The sequence below is a fragment of the Festucalex cinctus genome, chromosome 1 (genome assembly GCF_051991245.1).
Source record: "Festucalex cinctus isolate MCC-2025b chromosome 1, RoL_Fcin_1.0, whole genome shotgun sequence".
In the NCBI taxonomy this organism is placed as follows: domain Eukaryota; kingdom Metazoa; phylum Chordata; class Actinopteri; order Syngnathiformes; family Syngnathidae; genus Festucalex; species Festucalex cinctus.
Window position 1 is genome coordinate 25,428,184 of NC_135411.1, and position 13,986 is coordinate 25,442,169.

Consider the following 13,986-nt stretch of genomic DNA (forward strand, 5'->3'; position numbering starts at 1 on the left):
CTTGACAGCATGGAGTTTGTGTGCATGTGCTATGATGGAAAAGGCGCGAGTGGAGATCATTATAGGGAAGGACGTAAGTGGGAAGTGGTGGTGGGGTGACAAGATGGAAAGGCGCAAATTGGCGGCAGGTGAGGCAGTAGGGAGGGGAGGGACGGGAAAGAGCGGATCGATGAATGCGGGTGGCGAGAAGCTTCATCTATAATTCAGAAAGGCCACAAGGAAACAGAGTGTATTTGACTCAAGTTGTGTTTCCGTGTTTGTGAGTTTTGCAATACTTTGTGTCTATGTTGCGTTTATCCGCCCATTAATATTTTTGGGGGCTAATGACATGAGGTAATACATGTAACTAGTGGATCAGTGGTGTACTGTTTAGATTTGTTGATCCTGCTTCTGTCTCCAAATACCTTGGGACAGGTCTTCAGATTGTTGTGTCATTGTTTACATAACTGGAAATGACTAACATCAACACATGGGCTAGCGTTAGCTTGGCGTGCCAATCTGATAGCTCATGGCCAGAGTAGGATGGAATCCTACTTCTGATACCAAATACTTTCGGCCTCATTGTAACCCAGCTAAACACAGATGCTTGAAGGTATATCACATGGGGTGGCATGGGATCGGATCCCAATTCTCACACCGAATACCTCACGGCCGTGGTCGATTATTGGATTGATCTGTCATTATAACATTTAAGGATAAGTCGCTAGAAATGACTAAAATAAACACATGCTATTTTTCAGCAGAAATATGAGTCTGACCCACTTCTAATACCAAATAGTTCAAAGTGGAGCTGGCTCATCATTTGTTATGTCAAAAAAAAAAAAAAGACAAAAATAAATACATGCTATTTGGTGTGAGAAGTAGGACCTCAACCCCTCTTCTGACACCAAACAGCTCCAGTGGTGGTGGCTTATTCTGTCAATGTGTCATTGTGATACAGCTTGAAAGGACTCAAATAAGCACACTATTTGGTGTCAGAGGTAGGATCCATACCTGACTCCAAATATCTTGAGGCAACAGCGGCTCATCATGTTGATGATTTGAGCTCATGATTCAAATAAACATGTGTGCTAAGCCACATATGACACAAAATTACATGTTTTCTATTAGTAATTTACAACTATGCTACAATGATGCGTAAAATGGCATTTTAACCCATTTCTGATATACGTTATTTACCAGTTCAACATTTCTGACATATGAATGGCGTTTCATAAACAGTGTTTGCCATCTGAAGTGGGATTTGAACCCGTGCTCTTGACTAGTCTTTTTGTGTCCGGGTAACTGGTGTCAGAAGTGGGATCTGAATGATAGCCACCCCTTAGGTATTTGTTGTCAGAAGTGGGATACAAACCACAACTGCCTAAAGGTATTGGGTGTCATCTGACATCAAATACCCTCCAGGCAGTGGTGTTGTTTTTTTTGTTTTTTTAATCACACTTCTGACACCAAACACCCCAGGATGGCCTATCATATTGACCATAAACAACGAACTTCATTTTGATATCTTTTTAAGGACGGATGTAATTGAGACAATTCCTCCGGAGATCTGAGAATAAAATCCCACTTCTGATAAAAATACCCATGAATGGTAATGGTTTGTATCCCATTTCTGACACCAGATACATTAGAGTGGTATATCATATTGGCTATAAATGACAATCAGCTCAATTTTGATGTTTTTTAAGGAGTGCAATCAAGCAGAATTCTCTGCAGGTGTGTTGATCAGATTCCACTTTTGACACCAAATATCTCAGGGTAGCTCAACGTATTGCCTAAACATCAATAAACTTCCTTTTTTGACATTTTTGTCGACATTTCTTCCGTCTAGAGCTCTGGCATGTGACACAATCTCAGTTTGGGAGGTGGAAGTGGACTATGTGCGAATGGGGCACTGCATTTTGTGTCTAGACGGCTGTTTTAATCATTTATAGTGTGCGTGTGTGCGTGCGCGTGTGTTGTCTTACTCGGGGTTGCTATTGCCCAAACACTCGAGGTGAAACTTCTCCCCCTCCCGAGGCAGATCGCTCTCGGGCACTATCTGAACGTTCGGGGAATCTGTCAATGAAAAGCACACACACACACACACACACACACACACCCGCCACACACGCACACACACATGCAGAAACACAGAGTTATGTAACAGGACTGAAATGGGTGCAGGCATGCGCAGCACGGAGATACTCTCGTTCAACCGTATCGCCATCGACTCGCATCTGCCAGCCGCCTCCCACGATGACATAGGCCGTCCCCCAACCCAACCACCCCCTCCCCACCCCTTACACAAAAAGGTATTACCAGGAAGGGCCACATGGTGGCAGCGCTGTCACCTGAATGGTATACACGCCAGGCCCCTCTCCTCGACTACAAAGTGGGTCCTCTACTCTTTCTTCAAGCATCCTCACACACTTTCACCCAACAGCAGTGATGGGAAGCATCAAAGTAACAAAAACAAATACTTTGTTACAAACTATAAATACAGTACTTTGTTATTGTTCTTAACTCATTCACTCCCAGTCATTTTCACTGAAGCAACCCTCTTCTCTCCCAGCTGTTTTTCCTGGATTTTGCCTGATTTTGCAAGGCCCACAGGATATTGTGTTCTATTGCTATAAAAACATGAAACTTACCAAAAGAAAGATTAGTCTCTCTTCTTTCATTCGGAAAAAAAAGTACATTTCTATCTGTTTTTGTTTTTGTTTTGCAGCAATTAGCATTAGAATTTAGCTAAGTTTCATCATTATCACAAATCTGTGTAGAATTGTGGGGAAACAGCTTGTTTTCATCATGGCCCTGGCTGATCTATTATACTCTGCTGCCACCTGTTTTTGTAATTACTACCATTTTTCACCCTTTCTCTGCAGTTGAGAGGCTGCATCAAAGCCTTCTGTACGCTCTAGCATAAATATAAACATACAAAACGTATAAATACGTCTTTGGGACACAATAAATTTAAAATAGAACGTATTTATACTTTTTTGGGAGCAAATGACTTAGGGGAGTTTTAAGGTATCTGTACTTTACTTACTGTATGAATGCTTGCTCTAAAAAAGAAAAACAAAAACAAAATAAAGGGCCCTCGCAACCCGGGCCACGTTGGGGTATTTGCACGTCGGGGTACTGGCATGCTGGGGTACTGTCAAATAGGAAACCATCTAAATTTTAAACGTTTTTGCCATGCTTTGTGTTTGTAAAGTTTCATGGAAAGGCCAAAAATGATGCACAATTAACAAAATAAAATCAAAATGGATTGGCACATGGCTATATAGAATACTTTTTGAATATATTAGGCATGCCTGCCAATATTCACACATCTAGCTGAATCATATAATCGGAAAGACTTCATAAAAATGTCTAGAGGGCGCTATTGAAGCATTTATTGCAAATTTAATAAGAAATCTCTAAAATATTCATGCTTATGACAAGCCTGATGTGTGTGTAAAGTTTCATGAGTTTTTGCACATGTTTAGACCAAAAAAAAAAGCAGCATTTTACTTGGCAAACAATGCATCGCCATGAAACGGTGTGGGACAAAATAAATAACTTTCGATAACTTTGTATCTTAAACATCTTAAGATGAAGCACACCAAGTTTGAAGACAGTCGGATAAATTTTGTAGGAGGAATTCGTTAAAATATGACCCCTAAAAAAGGCCACAAAAAATGGCTACAAATCCCAACGTAAATCAAAATGGCGGACTTCCTGTTTGTTTTGGAAGATGGTTCCAAGAGACTATTTTGTACATCGTGGGCTCTTATGTATGCCTCTAAATTATCATAGCGCTAGGTGAAACGTACAACCGGGAATGCTTCGTTAAAGAGGAGTTTTTTACCTCAAAATGTGATGACCGGCCCTTACGGGACTTCCTGTTGGGTTTAGCACATGGCACCAAGAGACTTTTTTGTACATTGTGGGCTGTTAAATTTGTCTCCAAATTTTCGTAGCTCGAGCTGCTTCGTACAACTGTGAATGCTTCATTAAGAGGGAATTTTTTCCTTTGCAAACTGTGCATGCCACGGCAATAGCGTGCGACGAAATAAAAAGCTTTCAATAACTTTTCATCTTCAACATTTTAAGATGAATCACACCAAGTTTGGAGATGATCGGATAAACTCTGTAGGAGGAGTTCGTTAAAATAAGACCCCTATGAAATGGCCCAAAAAATGGCAACACGTTCCAAAGTAAATCAAAATGGCGGACTTCCTGTTCGGTTTAGCATATGGTTCAAAAAGAGTTTTTTGTACCTTGAGGGCTGTTACATATGTCTTCAAATGTTGGTAACTCTAGGTGAAATGTACAGCCGGGAATGCTTCATTAAATAAGAATTTTGAAACACAAAATTTGATGCCTCGCCTCTGGCGGACTTCCTGTTAGGTTTAGCATATGGTTCAAAAAGAGTTTTTTGTAGATCATAGTCTGTTACATATGTGTACCAATTTTCGTGGCTCTCAATTAAACGTACCACGGCAATGCTTTGTTAAGTAAGAATTTTGAAACTGTAAATTTGATGCCCCGCCACCGTCATATAGTATGTCAAAAACTTTAGATTTTTTACCATGATGTTGTCCCAGGTGTTGAGATGGTACAGCCCAAGTTTGAAGTCAATCGGGTTAACCGTGTAGGAGAAGCGGGCAAAAGTATGACCCCTGTAAATGTGCAAAAATGGGCCAAAATTGGACATTCAAATACTCATACCTCACTTCCTGTCTATTTTAGGGTACACATATCAAAGAGGTTTTTGTTCATCTGGATGTGCTACAGGTGCCACACAATTTTCGTAGCCATAGGACAATCGTAGCGGGACAGGGATCCGTTAAACCTATGTAGGTGGCGCTACAGAGCCATTTTTCATGTATCATGTATGGCGACTTTAAAATATCAAATTTTTCGCCAGGCCCGATCTCCGTGTAAAGTTTGGTGAGTTTTCGTTCATGTTTAGTGCCTCAAAAATGTGGTTGTTTGCGGAAAAGAATAATAACAAAGAAAAAGAAGAAGAAGAATAACTAGAGCTGCGAGCAGCTATAAAGGGCCCTCGCAACCCGGGCCACGTTGGGGTATTTGCACGTCGGGGTACTGGCATGTTGGGGTACTGTCAAATAGGAAACCATCTAAATTGTAAACGTTTTTGCCATGCTTTGTGTTTGTAAAGTTTCATGGAAAGGCCAAAAATGATGCACAATTAACAAAATAAAATCAAAATGGATTGGCACATGGCTATATAGAATACTTTTTGAATATATTAGGCATGCCTGCCAATATTCACACATCTAGCTGAATCATATAATCGGAAAGACTTCATAAAAATGTCTAGAGGGCGCTATTGAAGCATTTATTGCAAATTTAATAAGAAATCTCTAAAATATTCATGCTTATGACAAGCCTGATGTGTGTGTAAAGTTTCATGAGTTTTTGCACGTTTAGACAAAAAAAAAAAAGCAGCATTTTACTTGGCAAACAATGCATCGCCATGAAACGGTGTGCGCCAAAATAAATAACTTTCGATAACTTTGTATCTTAAACATCTTAAGATGAAGCACACCAAGTTTGAAGACAGTCGGATAAATTTTGTAGGAGGAGTTCGTTAAAATATGACCCCTAAAAAAGGCCACAAAAAATGGCTACAAATCCCAACGTAAATCAAAATGGCGGACTTCCTGTTTGGTTTAGCAGATGGTTCCAAGAGACTTTTTTTGTACATCGTGGGCTCTTATGTATGCCTCTAAATTATCATAGCGCTAGGTGAAACGTAAAACCGGGAATGCTTCGTTAAAGAGGAGTTTTTTACCTCAAAATGTGATGACCGGCCCCTACGGGACTTCCTGTTGGGTTTAGCACATGGCACCAAGAGACTTTTTTGTACATCGTGGGCTGTTAAATTTGTCTCCAAATTTTCGTAGCTCTAGCTGCTTCGTACAACTGGGAATGCTTCATTAAGAGGGAATTTTTTCCTTTGCAAACTGTGCATGCCACGGCAACAGCGTGCGACGAAATAAAAAGCTTTCAATAACTTTTCATCTTCAACATTTTAAGATGAATCACACCAAGTTTGGAGATGATCGGATAAACTCTGTAGGAGGAGTTCGTTAAAATAAGACCCCTATGAAATGGCCCAAAAAATGGCAACACGTTCCAAAGTAAATCAAAATGGCGGACTTCCTGTTCGGTTTAGCAAATGGTTCAAAAAGAGTTTTTTGTACCTCGAGGGCTGTTATATACCTCTACAAATTTTGGTAACTCTAGGTGAAACGTACAGCCGGGTATGCTTTGTTAAAGAGGAGTTTTTTAGCTCAAAATGTGATGCCCGGCCCCTGGGGGACTTCCTGTTGGGTTTAGCACAGGGCACCAAGAGACTTTTTTTGTACATCTTGGGCTGTTACATATGTCTACAAATTTTCGTAGCTCTTGCTGCTTCGTACAAATGGGAATGCTTCTTTAAGGATATTTTTTTTCCTTTGCAAACAGTGCATGCCATGACAACAGCGTGCGACGAAATACAAAGCTTTCAATAACTTTTCATCTTCAACATCTTAAGATGAATCACACCAAGTTTGAAGATGATCGGATAAACACTGTAGGAGGAGTTCGTTAAAATAAGACCCCAATGAAATGGCCAAAAAAATGGCAACACGTTCCAAAATAAATCAAAATGGCGGACTTCCTGTGAAGTTTAGCATATGGTTCAAAAAGAGTTTTTTGTAGGTCATAGCCTGTTACATATGTGTACCAATTTTCGTAGCTCTAGATTAAACGTACAACCGGCAATGCTTCGTGAAGTAAGAATTTTTAAACTCTAAATTTGATGCGTCGCCGCCGTCATATAGTATATCAAAAACTTTAGATTTTTTACAATGATGTTGTCCCAGGTGTTGAGATGGTCCATCCCAAGTTTGAAGTCAATCGGGTTAACCGTGTAGGAGAAGCGGGCAAAAGTATGACCCCTGTAAATGTGCAAAACTGGGCCAAAATTGGACATTCAGATGATCATACCTCACTTTCTGTCTATTTTAGGGTACACACATCAAAGAGGTTTTTGTTCATCTGGATGTGCTACGGGTGGCACACAATTTTCGTCGCCATAGGACAATCGTAGCGGGACAGGGATCCGTTTAACCTATGTAGGTGGCGCTATGGAGCCATTTTTCTGTTATCATGTATGGCGACTTTAAAATATCAAATTTTTCGCCAGGCCTGATGTGCGTGTAAAGTTTGGTGAGTTTTCGTTCACGTTTAGCGTCTCAAAAATGCGATTGTTTGCGGAAAAGAATAATAACAAAGAAAAAGAAGAAGAATAATAATAACTAGAGCTGCGAGCAGCTATAAAGGGCCCTCGCAACCCGGGCCACGTTGGGGTACTTGCACGTCGGGGTACTGGCACGTTGGGGTACTGTCAAATCGGACAAGGACCATCTAAAATGTTTTTGACAAGCTTTGTGAGTGCAAAAGGCCAAAGATGGTGTGCAATTCCCAAAATAAATTCAAAATGGCGGACTTCCTTTTAGGTTTAGCATACGGCTACAGAATACTTTTTGTAGGTCTTAAGCTAATAGGTATGCCTCCCAGTTTTCACAAATCTAGGTCAAGTCATCTTTAGTTGTGTATCGCTTGAATCATACAATTGGAAATGCTCCATAAAAATGCATGGAGGGCGCTATTGAGCACAACGTTGGGTTACTTGCACGTCAAGGTACTGGCACGTTGGGGTACTGTTACATGGAACAAGGACCATTTAAAATGTTAGTTTTTTCCATGCCTTGTCTGTGCAAAGTTTAATGAAAGAGGCCAAAAATGATGTATAATTCCCAAAATAAAATCAAAATAGCGGACTTCCTCTTTGGTTTGGCAAATGGCTACATCATACTTTTTTGTAGGTATTAGGCTGATAGGGGTCTGTCCTAATTTTCACAAATCTAGCAGAATCATACAATCGGAAATACTTCATAAAAATGTCTAGAGGGCGCTATTTATTGCAAATTGCACAATAAATCTCTAAAAATTCATGTTCATGACAAGTCTGATGTGTTTGCAAAGTTTCATGAGTTTTCACACATGTATAGATAAAAAAACAAAGCAGCACTTTACTTGGCAAACAATGCATCGCTATAGCAGCAGCGTGCGACAAAATAAAAAACTTTCGATAACTTTGCATCTTAAACATCTTAAGATGAAACACACCAAGTTTGAAGACGGTCGGATGAACTTTGTACGAGGAGTTCGTTAAAATATGACCCCTGAAAAAGGCCACAAAAAAATGGCAACAAATCCCATCGTAAATCAAAATGGCAGACTTCCTGTTTGGTTTAGCACATGGTTCCAAGAGACTTTTTTGTACATCGTGGGCTCTTATGTATGCCTGCAAATTATCATCGCGCTAGGTGAAACGTACAACCGGGAATGCTTCGTTAAAGAGGAGTTTTCTAGCTCAAAATGTGATGCCCGGCCCCTGGGGGACTTCCTGTTGGGTTTAGCACATGGCACCAAGAGACTTTTTTTGTACATTGTGGGCTGTTACAAATGTCTACAAATTTTTGTAGCTCTAGCTACTTCGTACAACTGGGAATGCTTCATTAAGAAGGATTTTTTTCCTTTGCAAAAAGTGCATGCCACGACAACAGCGTGCGAAGAAATAAAGAGCTTTCAATAAGTTTTCATCCTCAACATCTTAAGATGAGTCACACCAAGTTTGAAGATGATCGGATAAACTCTGTAGGAGGAGTTCGTTAAAATATGACCCCTATGAAATGGCCCAAAAAATGGCAACACATTCCAAAGTAAATCAAAATGGCGGACGTCCTGTTAGGTTTAGCATATGGTTCAAAAAGAGTTTTTTGTACCTCGAGGGCTGTTATATACCTCTACAAATTTTGGTAACTCTAGGTGAAACGTACAGCCGGGTATGCTTTGTTAAAGAGGAGTTTTCTAGCTCAAAATGTGATGCCCGGCCCCTGGGGGACTTCCTGTTGGGTTTAGCACATGGCACCAAGAGACTTTTTTTGTACATTGTGGGCTGTTACAAATGTCTACAAATTTTTGTAGCTCTAGCTACTTCGTACAACTGGGAATGCTTCATTAAGAAGGATTTTTTTCCTTTGCAAAAAGTGCATGCCACGACAACAGCGTGCGAAGAAATAAAGAGCTTTCAATAAGTTTTCATCCTCAACATCTTAAGATGAGTCACACCAAGTTTGAAGATGATCGGATAAACTCTGTAGGAGGAGTTCGTTAAAATATGACCCCTATGAAATGGCCCAAAAAATGGCAACACATTCCAAAGTAAATCAAAATGGCGGACGTCCTGTTAGGTTTAGCATATGGTTCAAAAAGAGTTTTTTGTACCTCGAGGGCTGTTATATACCTCTACAAATTTTGGTAACTCTAGGTGAAACGTACAGCCGGGTATGCTTTGTTAAAGAGGAGTTTTTTAGCTCAAAATGTGATGCCCGGCCCCTGGGGGACTTCCTGTTGGGTTTAGCACAGGGCACCAAGAGACTTTTTTGTACATCTTGGGCTGTTACGTATGTCTACAAATTTTCGTAGCTCTCGCTGCTTCGTACAAGTTGGAATGCTTCTTTAAGGATATTTTTTTTCCTTTGCAAACAGTGCATGCCATGACAACAGCGTGCGACGAAATACAAAGCTTTCAATAACTTTTCATCTTCAACATGTTAGGATGAATCACACCAAGTTTGAAGATGATCGGATAAACACTGTAGGAGGAGTTCGTTAAAATAAGACCCCAATGAAATGGCCCAAAAAATGGCAACACGTTCCAAAATAAATCAAAATGGCGGACTTCCTGTGAGGTTTAGCATATGGTTCAAAAAGAGTTTTTTGTAGGTCATAGTCTGTTACATATGTGTACCAATTTTCGTAGCTCTAGATTAGACGTACAACCGGCAATGCTTCGTGAAGTAAGAATTTTTAAACTCTAAATTTGATGCGTCGCCGCCGTCATATAGTATATCAAAAACTTTAGATTTTTTACAATGATGTTGTCCCAGGTGTTGAGATGGTCCATCCCAAGTTTGAAGTCAATCAGGTTAACCGTGTAGGAGAAGCGGGCAAAAGTATGACCCCTGTAAATGTGCAAAACTGGGCCAAAATTGGACATTCAGATGATCATACCTCACTTTCTGTCTATTTTAGGGTACACACATCAAAGAGGTTTTTGTTCATCTGGATGTGCTACGGGTGCCACACAATTTTCGTCGCCATAGGACAATCGTAGCGGGACAGGGATCCGTTTAACCCATGTAGGTGGCGCTATGGAGCCATTTTTCTGTTATCATGTATGGCGACTTTAAAATATCAAATTTTTCGCCAGGCCTGATGTGCGTGTAAAGTTTGGTGAGTTTTCGTTCACGTTTAGCGTCTCAAAAATGCGATTGTTTGCGGAGAATAATAATAATAATAATAATAATAATAACTAGAGCTGCGAGCAGCTATAAAGGGCCCTCGCAACCCGGGCCACGTTGGGGTACTTGCACGTCGGGGTACTGGCACGTTGGGGTACTGTCAAATAGGACAAGCACCATCTAAAATGTTTTTGACAAGCCTTGTGTGTGCAAAGTTGAATCAAAACGCAAAATATGGTGCGCAATTCCCAAAATAAATTCAAAATGGCGGACTTCCTTTTAGGTTTAGCATACGGCTACAGAATACTTTTCGTAGGTCTTAAGCTAATAGGTATGCCTCCCAGTTTTCACAAATCTAGGTCAAGTCATCTTTAGTTGTGTATCGCTTGAATCATACAATTGGAAATGCTCCATAAAAATGCATAGAGGGCGCTATTGAGCACAACGTTGGGTTACTTGCACGTACTGGCACGTTGGGGTACTGTTACATGGAACAAGGACCATTTAAAATGTTAGTTTTTTCCATGCCTTGTCTGTGCAAAGTTTAATGAAAAAGGCCAAAAATGATGTATAATTCCCAAAAAAAATCAAAATAGCGGACTTCCTCTTTGGTTTGGCAAATGGCTACATAATACTTTTTTGTAGGTCTAGCATAATCATACAATCGGAAATGCTTCATAAAAATGTCTAGAGGGCGCTATTTATTGCAAATTGCACAATAAATCTCTGAAAATTCATGTTCATGACAAGTCTGATGTGTTTGCAAAGTTTCATGAGTTTTCATGTGTATAAAAAAAAAAAAAAAACAGCACTTGACAAACAATGCATTGCTATGGCAACAGCGTGTTACAAAATAAAAAACTTTCGATTACTTTGCATCTTAAACATCTTAAGATGAAACACACCAAGTTTGAAGACAGTCGGATAAATTTTGTAGGAGGGGTTCGTTAAAATATGACCCCTGAAAAAGGCCACAAAAAATGGCAACAAATCCCATCATAAATCAAAATGGCAGACTTCCTGTTTGGTTTAGCACATGGTTCCAAGAGACTTTTTTGTACATCATGGGCTCTTATGTATGCCTGCAAATTATCATAGCGCTAGGTGAAACGTACAACCGGGAATGCTTCGTTAAAGAGGAGTTTTTTAGCTCAAAATGTGATGCCCGGCCCCTGGGGGACTTCCTGTTGGGTTTAGCACATGGCACCAAGAGACTTTTTTGTACATCCTGGGCTGTTACATATGTCTACAATTTTTCGTCGCTCTAGCTGCTTCGTACAACTGGGAATGCTTCATTAAGAAGGATTTTTTTCCTTTGCAAAAAGTGCATGCCACGACAACAGCGTGCGACGAAATAAAAAGCTTTCAATAACTTTTCATCGTCAACATCTTAAGATGAATCACACCAAGTTTGAAGATGATCGGATAAACTCTGTAGGAGGAGTTCGTTAAAATAAGACCCCTATGAAATGGCCAAAAAAATGGCAACATGTTCCAAAGTAAATCAAAATGGCAGACTTCCTGTTAGGTTTAGCATATGGTTCAAAAAGAGTTTTTTGTACCTCGAGGGCTGTTACATATGTCTTCAAATTTTGGTCACTCTAGGTGAAACGTACAGCCGGAAATGCTTCATTAAGTAAAAATTTTGAAATGCAAAATTTGATGCCCTGCCTCTGGCGGACTTCCTGTTAGGTTTAGCATATGGCACCAACAGGCTTTTTTGTAGATCATAGTCTGTTACATATGTGTACCAATTTTCGTAGCTCTAGATTAAACGTATAACCGGCAATACTTCAGATGAAACATGCCAAAGAATGAAGACAATCTGATAAGTTTTGTAGAAAATATGAGGCCTATAAAAGGCCCCCAAAAAATGGCTACAAATAGCAAAGTAAATCAAAATGCCGGACTTCCTGTTTGGCTTAGCATATGGTTCTAAAAGACTTTTTTGTACATCGTGGGCTCTTATGTATGCCTCCAAATTATCATAGCGCTAGGTAAAAGGTACAACCGGGAATGCTTCGTTAAAGAGGAGTTTTTTTAGCTCAAAAAGTGATGCCCGGCCCTTGCGGGACTTCCTGTTGGGTTTAGCACAAAGCAGCAAGAGACTTTTTTGTACATCGTGGGCTGTTACATATGTCTACAAATTTTCGTAGCTCTAGCTGCTTCGTACAACTGAGAATTCTTCATTAAGAAGAATTTTTTTCCTTTGCAAACAAGTGCATGCCACGACAACAGCGTGCAGCGAAATAAAAAGCTTTCAATAACTTTTCATCTTCAACATCTTAAGATGAATCACACCAAGTTTGAAGATGATCGGATAAACTCTGTAAGAGGAGTTCGTTAAAATAGGACCCCTATGAAATGGCCAAAAAAATGGGAACACGTTCCAAAGTAAATCAAAATGGTGGACTTTCTGTTAGGTTTAGCATATGGTTCAAAAAGAGTTTTTTGTACCTTGAGGGCTGTTACATATGTCTTTAAATTTTGGTAACTCTAGGTGAAACGTACAGCCGGGAATGCTTCATTAAGTAAGAATTTTGAAACTCAAAATTTGATGCCCCGCCTCTGGCGGACTTCCTGTTGGGTTTAGCATATGGCACCAACAGACTTTTTTGTAGGTCATAGTCTGTTACATATGTGTACCAATTTTCGTAGCTCTAGGTTAAACATACAACCGGCAATACTACGTTTAGTAAGAGTTTTGAAACTCTAAATTTGATGCCCCACCGCCGTCATATAGTATGTCGAAAACGTTAGTTTTTTTACCATGGTGTTGTCCCAGGTCTTGAGATGGTACATCCCAAGTTTGAAGTCAATTGGATTAACCGTGTAGGAGAAGCAGGCAAAAGTATGACCCCTGTAAATGTGCAAAAATTGGCCCAAATTGGACATTTAAATACTCATATCTCACTTCCTGTCTATTTTAGGGTACACACATCAAAGAGGTTTTTGTTCATCTGGATGTGCTACAGGTGCCACACAATTTTCATAGCCGTCGGACAATCGTAGCGGGCCAGGGATCTGTTTAACCTATGTAGGTGGCGCTATGGAGCCATTTTTCTGTTATCACCTATGGCGACTTTAAAATATCAAATTTTTCGCCAGGCCTGACGTGTGTGTAAAGTTTGGTGAGTTTTCGTTCACGTTTAGTGTCTCAAAAATGTGATTGTTTGCGGAAAAGAATAATAACAAAAAATAACTATAAAGGGCCCTCGCAACCCGGGCCACGTTGGGGTATATGCAAGTCGGGGGACTTGCACGTTGGGGTACTGTTAAATAGACAAGGACCATGGAAAATAGAAATGCATTTGCCGTGCCTTGTGTGTAAAAAGGTGCAGTAAAAGGCCAAAAATGATGCACAATTCCCAAAATAAATTCAAAAGTGTGGACTTTCTGATGTGTGTGCAAAGTTTCATGAAAAGTCGCTCGTTTGATATTCAAAACCAGCATCTGTTCATTTGAAAACATTGCATGGCACAGAGATGGTGTGTGATCAAATAAAAAGCTTTTTGATGACTCTTAATGTGGTGTCGCTGTGCAACACATATGTATTCATGACATAGTGAAGTATTGTGACAGTTTTGTAGGGTCCAGCAAACAGTAAATGTGTGACAGTTATTCAAGAAAA

The 13,986-nt window shown here is 40.0% G+C and overlaps 1 protein-coding gene across 2 annotated transcripts in view; it reads right to left on the reverse strand.

Moving 5' to 3' along the window:
- cadm3 (cell adhesion molecule 3) overlaps nt 1–13,986 on the reverse strand; it is a 145,938-nt gene that overhangs the window by 16,375 nt on the left and 115,577 nt on the right. For both annotated transcript variants that reach the window (XM_077525601.1, XM_077525593.1), the window contains exon 7: nt 1,968–2,058. In XM_077525601.1, coding sequence (XP_077381727.1) covers nt 1,968–2,058 — 91 coding nt within the window. The remainder of the gene's footprint in view (nt 1–1,967; nt 2,059–13,986) is intronic.